This window comes from Scyliorhinus canicula, chromosome 1 (assembly GCF_902713615.1).
Source record: "Scyliorhinus canicula chromosome 1, sScyCan1.1, whole genome shotgun sequence".
In the NCBI taxonomy this organism is placed as follows: Eukaryota; Metazoa; Chordata; class Chondrichthyes; order Carcharhiniformes; family Scyliorhinidae; genus Scyliorhinus; species Scyliorhinus canicula.
This window is the reverse complement of record NC_052146.1, coordinates 272192721-272200422: the sequence shown is the minus strand read 5'-3', so window position 1 is coordinate 272200422 and position 7702 is coordinate 272192721. Positions and strand designations below refer to the sequence as shown.

At 45.6% G+C, this 7702-nt stretch overlaps 1 protein-coding gene across 1 annotated transcript; it reads right to left on the bottom strand.

Annotated features, from left to right (window-relative positions):
- Positions 1–710: 710 nt before the first annotated feature.
- LOC119978075 (quinone oxidoreductase-like protein 1) lies at positions 711–2080 on the bottom strand. Its single transcript, XM_038819460.1, is given in 3 exon segments — positions 711–1289; positions 1292–1661; positions 1961–2080. Coding segments are annotated over 3 exon segments (1041 nt in total). The 5' UTR covers positions 2078–2080; the 3' UTR covers positions 711–735.
- Between the last annotated feature and the right edge of the window lie 5622 nt (positions 2081–7702).

The following is a 7702-nucleotide window of genomic DNA, read 5'->3' as shown; positions in this document are numbered from 1 at the left end:
GAGAGAAATGCTGCACAGTGCAGTTTGAAATAGTTTTAAATTATCCAAGGTAAGAAATTTGTCTTCGGTTTCCAGGGTAACTTTTGTGAGAGTTGTGTGAATTAGGAGAGGTTGCATTATCACTTCACAATGTTCATCATTAAAAGCAGTACAGCTGACTCAGACAACTTTTACCTTAACCGAGCTGACCTTGTAGACAGCAGACTGTGCTACTGTAATATTATGTTCTAGTAATCCTGTCTAATTAATTTCTTCCAACACTTGCGAGATCTGTCTCCAGCAACACTCACTGAATAAATTTAATAATTTACCCATGTGCTTATCTTCAGCAGGTAGTTTTAATCATTTATATCTATAAAAAAAGTGAATGCTTTCTAATGGTTCATACATTACAAAATGCTGATACTTGCTTGTCGGGATGTGGGAGTAGAGATTGCAACTCTGATTACACATCCACCAACTATTCTGCTGTTGAAGCGAACTGATAAGGAACAGTTTAAGCCATCAAAGTAGTAAAGCAAAATTAAGAGGTTATTCCTTTTGATATGATTTCAGAGGATGTAAAAATTAAGCTTTTCAGAAAGATACTACGTACTACAGCATTGTAAGGAAATACGTGGTTATAATAAGTTGTTCAAGTGGAATTGAAACTGACGATTTGGCCAGAATAACATGTTTGTGGAGACAGAATCACTCCGTTAGTTGCTCACAGAAATTAGTTATCACAGCACTGTCTCAGATCCGAACAACTTGCTTTTTCTTGACTTGTTTCTTCTGAATCATCTCCATGGCAACTGTGGATTCATATAAAGGAATGGGTTCATCCAACTGAGGCTGAAAGGTTCCACTGGACAGCTTCTCCATTACATCCTTCAAAATATGCAGGTACTTCCCCTGTTGCATGCTTGATAGTTGCCACACTTCCTCATTTAGGAATGAAATGGTTGCTCCTTTGTGAAACAGAAATTGACTATCTGTTGGATCAAGCTGCAGATTCTCCTCTGTTGTTACACAGTGACCGGCAACAGCCAGAAGACTGAGAATGTCATGTTTATGTGGGAGATGCCGTTTGACAGCTGGTTCATCTTCCTTGCTGTAGAACTGCACTCCACAGTCCACCACAATGTTCAGACCACCAGTTTCTTCTAAACAACTGTCCACAAGGTCAACCTTCCTATCAGACAAGTTGATGGCAACTGTTGGTATCAATCCTTCCAAATACATTTTGTTCTGAAGGTTGTCTGCAGTAGAAATTACTTTTGCTCCTCGACAATGAGCCAATTGAACAAGATGGTACCAAAAGGACTTGCTCCTTCCATCACTAGCGCAGTTGTCCCAGCGCTAACATGAGAATGTGTGTGCAAGGCCATGTATGCACGCAATCCATCACGAATAGTTCCTGCAGCATCCATCCAGCTCATATTTTCGGGTTTAGCTACAAGATTGTGCTCATGAACCAGCAGAGTATTGGAGAGCCCAGATTCTTTACAACCCAAAGGCAGAATACTCACAACTTCATCATTCGGCTCAAAGAAGCTCACTTTTGGTCCAACCTCAAGAACCACTCCAGCAACTTCTCTTCCAATTGGTAGAAAATCTTCCTGCAATTTTCGCTCCATCAGCAGCTTTGTATTCACAGGACTGAAAGTACAAACTTTAACCTGTATTTTGACAGGGCAGCACAGTGGCACAGTGAGTTAGCACTGCAGCCTCACAGCGCCGAGGTCCCAGGTTCGATCCCGGCTCTGGGTCACTGTCCGTGTGGAGTTTGCACATTCTCCCCGTGTTTGCATGGGTTTACAGAGGCTGGTTTAGCACAGGGTTAAATTGCTGGCTTTGAAAGCAGACCAAGGCAGGCCAGCAGCACGGTTCAATTCCCGTACCAGCCTCCCCGAACAGGCGCTGGAATGTGGCGACTAAGGGCTTTTCACAGTAACTTCATTTGAAGCCTACTTCTGACAATAAGTGATTTTAATTTCATTTCCTGATCATTTACACTGGGGACAGATTCCTTGTCTTGGAACACAAACTTTATGTCTTCATTAGCTTCAGCCAACTGGTAATATCGTCCTTTCATCTTGAGTACCATGGTTAACTCGCCTATTTCATCAACTTTCTTTATTCTCTAAATTAAATGCTCAAAATCTAACGTCATATGCTCAGTGTGACAGGAATGATGCATATTTATAACGCAGAGGAGTTTGGGTGGGGGGGTGGGGTGGGGGGGGGGGGGGGGGGGGGGGGGGACGAGACGATGTTAAATCCCTCCCTTTGTTTATAACCGAAACATTTGGTGCAGCCTGAGCGTCGCCATGGTCACTGAATCAACCTAACCTCCACAATATTCCACTTGATGCTGAACCAATCTTTTTAAAGGTTCATCATGACTTCCTTGCTTTTGTACACTATAACCTGAATTTTTATTGCAGCATCAGGGGACAACTCACAACTCCACAAGCCAACCTAGAGAGCTGGTCCCAGAAGCCTGGACTTTTGTTCCAGGGTTGGGAGTGTGGGGTGCAGTTGAAAATGGTAGTCATGGCCACCACCCCCAGAAAGAGTTTGGAGTTTGCCAGGTGAAGAGTTGGGCTGGGTAAAAGCCTGGCTTTGGTGTTCCAGCACATTGTCGAAGCTATGGAAGAAAAATAATAAATATAAAACAGCCCTCCAGCCCTCACCTCTCACAACTCCTCAACGCCCCCACACACTTTCCCACACTCTGTCAATGTCACGTCATTTCCTCACCCCTTGTGGCCACTCATACTCATGCATGCCAACCTGTGCCACCTTATGCCCCATACCCATGGTGCCTCATACCTTCCATGACAACTCATGTAACCCATTCATCACCATAGCCCTATAAAAACTTAGCGCTAACTCATGTCAGCCCATCCTCCCACCCACCGCCCTTTGCTCCCACTGCCTCTGTGCCACGCACCCTGGATTCACCATGGGCAAACCTCAGGACCCCCGCTCAGATTAAATCTATTTATTAAATGTCTATTGATTAATTCACTGTTCAGATAAAGACTCCCATTGATTAAAAACAACATTCACAACTTTTAACTTCCTTTTATCCATTATAAAAATATTCATAATTCCATTTCAAAGCTATTATTGGTACTTGGAGCTGCCAATTAAACTGTGAACAGCAGGCACTCCATTGTGATGCTAAGTTGTGAAATCAGTCATGCAGCACTAATCCTATAATGGTAACCCTGAAGCTTATGCCAACAGACAGAGTGAAACAGCAAACACTGATTATTTAACTCTTCAGACAGATTTTTCCCCAAATATTTAAAGAGTAGAAGGTTTAAATCTTTTGACAGCTTTACAGTTCGCTTTGCGAACTCTCTTTAATAGTTCTCTTGATACTTGTCTTGGTAGTTTTCTTGACATCTCGCTGCACAGTTCCATTGAGCTTGATAGTTTCAGTGAGTTTATGCACATTCATGTCTAATTTTAACAATCCCAACAGCACCCACCCTCTCCCAAAGAGACCGTCCCTCTCCCAAAGGGCATCATACCTCTACCAAAGGGGATCTTACATGTCCCAGGACCATATACAAAAGGGTATCCTGCCTCTCCAAAGACCCAGTAGGATCTAAAATCATGGGCGCGATTCTCCGCTCCGCTCCCAGGAGGGCCGCTCTGGCACCCCCCGCGATTCTCCCACCCCCAAAATGGCATGTCGCGTTTTGCGACACGCCGCTCGGAGAATCGCGGGTCGCCATTTTTCACGGCGACCCGCGATTCTCCGGCTCGGATGGGCCAAGCGGCCTGCCGTTCCCGACCTGTTCATGCCGGCGGCAACCACACCTGGTCGCTGCCAGCGTGAACAGCGCGCAAAAGGTGAGTTTGGGGCCTGTGGGGGGTGGAGAGGGGATTGAGCACCACGGCCGTGCTCGGGAGGGGACTGGCCCGCGATCGGTGCCCACCGATCGTCGGGCCGGCGTCTCCAAGAGACGCACTCTTTGCCCTCCGCCGCCCCGCAAGGTCAAGCCACCATGTCTTGTGGGGTAGTGGAGGGGAAGACGGCAACCGCGCATGCGCAGGTTGGAGCTGGCCAACCTGCGCATGCGCGGCTGAAGTCATTAGGCGCCGCCGGCCACGTCATTCTCAGCGCGCCGCCTTGACACCAGCATCAAGACTGGGCGGCCGAGTTTGACGAAACACCGCTCCTCGCCCCCCGGGGGGAGGAGAATAAGTGGCGAGGAGCGGCCTCCGACGCCGTTGTGAAACACTCCGGGTTTCACGACAGCGTCGGCTGTTGCGGAGAATTCCGCCCCATGTCTAAAATGCACAAGTTGTGTTTTGGACATCCCATGAGCAAAAATCAGATCTGATGGAGGAAGCTGCCCTTCAACATGTGCAGTTACCTCCATGAACCAAGGATGTGTTATTTAGAACCTACTTTCTCCCCAGCTTAGAAAACAGTGGGCTGGTTTCACGCGGGGAATGGATTTGTGCCTCCACAGCATTTTCGCTAAGTGGGAGAGCTTCTCCATTTGTATGAAAATTCATGCCTACACCTTTATTATAAAGTCTAGGATCCCATGTGTCTTTTAATCATATCCTCAACCTGTCGTGCCGCTTTCAACTATTTGTATACATGTGTCTCTAGATTTGTCTGTTCCTTTAGAATTGTGCCCTTTATTGTATATTGCTTCCCTTTGTTCTTCCTACCAAAATGTACCACTTCATACCTCTCTGCATGAAATTTCATCTGACACAAGACCTCCCATTCCAACAGCCTGTCCTTCCAAGTTTCGTGTTATCTTCAAATTTTGAAATGTTCCCCATCACAGCTATCGCTAGGTCATTAAGATAGATCAAGTAGATCAGTGGTCCTAGTTCTGAACATTGGGGAATCCTCCTATTTACCTGCTAATTTTATCCAACTTGATCATCTTTAAAACTTTAAATTAATTTGCTGGATTTATCCTGAACCCATCTTTTAAACAAGGGTTTAACATTTACGATTCTACTGCCTGCATCTAGAGATGATTGGAAAATTAGGCTAATGCCTCTTCAACTTTCACCCTTACTTCCCTCAGAATGCATCCATGGGTCCTGAAGACTTACCAACTTTAAGTACAGCCAACCTTTCTGATACATGGAAGAATAGATGTGGAGATGCCGCCGTTGGACTGGGGTGAGCACAGTAAGCACAGTGAGCACAGTAAGAAGTCTTACAACACCAGGTTAAAGTCCAACAGGTTTGTTTCAAACACGAGCTTTCGGAGCACTGCTCCTTCCTCAGGTGAAGGAGCAGTGCTCTGAAAGCTCGTGTTTGAAACAAACCTGTTGGACTTTAACCTGGTGTTGTAAGACTTCTTACTGGAAGAATAGAAAATAGGAACAGGAGGAGGCCATTAAGTTCTTTGAGCCTGCTCCGCCATTCACTTTGATCATGGCTGATCATCCAACTAAATAGCCTAATCCCGCTTTCCCCCATATGCTTTGATCCCCTTCGCCGCAAATGCTATATCTAACTGCTTCTTGACTACATACAATGTCATGGCTTCAACTACGTCCTGTGGTAGCAAATTATATAGGATCACTATTCTCTGGGTGAAGACATTTCTCCTCATCTCTGTCCTAAATGGTCTACCCGATAACCTCAGATTGTGACCACTGGTTCTGGACACCCCTACCATCGGGAACATCCTTCTTGTATTTATCCTGTCTAGTCCTGTTAAAATTTTATAGGTTTCTATGAGTTTTCCCCCTTTTTTTCTGAACTCCAGCGAATATAATCCTAATCAACTCAATCTCTCTTCATATGTCAGTCCTGCCATTCCAGGAATCAGTGTGGTAAACCTTCGCTGCACTCCCTCTATAGCAAGAATATCCTTCCTCAGATAAGGATATCAAAACTGCACACAATATTCCAGGTGTGGCCTCACCAAGGCTCTGTATAATTGCAGCAAGACATACCTGCAACTGTACTCGAATCCTCTTGCAATGAAATGAATGAAAATCGCTTATTGTCACGAGTAGGCTTCAATTAAGTTACTGTGAAAAGCCCCTAGTCGCCACATTCCGGCGCCTGTTCGGGGTGGCTGTTACGGGAATGAAGGCCAGCAAAGCATTTGCCTTCTTTACCACCAGCTGTACCGGCATGCTTACCTTCAGTGACTGGTGTATGAGAACTCCCAGTTCTCTTTGCACATTTCCCCCTCCTAATTTAAAAATAATAGTCTGTCTTCTTGTTTTTGCTACCAAAGTGAATAACCTCGCATTTATCTAAATTATACTGCTTCTGACATTCATTTGCCCACTCACTCAATTTGCCACACAAATCACACAGAAGCTGCATCCTGCTCACCCCCCCCCCCCCCCCCCCCCCAACCCAACTTTGTGTCATCTGCAAATTTGGAGATATGACATTTTGTTCCCTCATCTAAATCAATAATATATATTGTGAATAGCTGGGGTCCTCGCACCGATCCCTGCAGTACCTCACTAGGCACTGCCTGCTGATTTGAAAAAGACCAGTTCATTCCTACTCTTAGTTTCCTTTTTACCATCCAATTTTCTATCCATCTCAATATGCTATCCCCAATCTGATGCACTTTAATTTTACACGCAAATTTCTTATGCGGGACTCTGACAAAAAAGCCTTCTAAAAGTCCACATCAACCAAATCCACTGGCTCCCCATTATCAACTCTACTCGTTACATCCTTGAAGAATTCCAGTAGATTTGTCAAGCATGATTTCCCTTTCGTAAGTCAACTCTGACTCTGTCCAATCCTTCCACTGTTTTCTAAGTGTTCTCCAATTTTGCTTGGAAGCCTTGGGTTGGCCACCTTTCCCATTTTACTTTTGTGTCAGACAGGAATGAACAATTATTGCAATTCCCCATGTGCTCCTCAAATCTTTGCCATTGCTTATCCACTGTCATCCCTTGAAGTAAGATCCCCCAATCGATCATACCCAATGCACGACTCATATCATTGTAGTTTCTCCTCTTAATATCTTCTCTTTATGAAACTTTAGCCCATTCTCGGTCTCAATGGCTTCCTTTTTCACTGTGACATTGGCAGCATCTTCTTCCTTGGCAAAAGGCAGATGCAAAGTACACATATAGTAACTCAGCCATGCCCTCGGGCCCCATGTGCAAATCCCATTTTTTATTTAACAATATCTCGTGCGATGTCGCAATCTGGATCTCCTCCATAGGACAGCACGGTAGTACAGTGGTTAGCACAGTTGTTTCACAGCTCCAGGGTCCCAGGTTTGATTCCCGGCGTGGGTCACTGTCTGTGCGGGGTCTGCACGTCCTCCCCGTGTCTGCGTGGATTTCCTCCGGGTGCTCCGGTTTCCTCCCACAGTCCAAAGATGTGCCGGTTAGGTGGATTGGCCATGCTAAATTGCCCTTAGTGTCCAAAAAGGTAAAGTGGGGTTACTGGGTTACAGGGATAGGGTGGAGGCGTGGGCTTGAGTAGGGTGTTCCTACCAAGGGCCAGTGCAGACTCGATAGGCCGAATGGCCTCCTTCTGAACTGTAAATTCTATGATTTAAATATGCCGCACCTGGGAGACCTCGTTAGGGTGCCATTTAGCATTGGTTTCCACAAACGTGTACCAGTCGTAATGGCACCTGGAGGGGGGACCTCCCAGCTATTAGAGACCCAGGTGGTCAGGGATAGGGCAGTGTGGCACCATGGCAGTCCCTTTGATCGAATAGATCTAAAT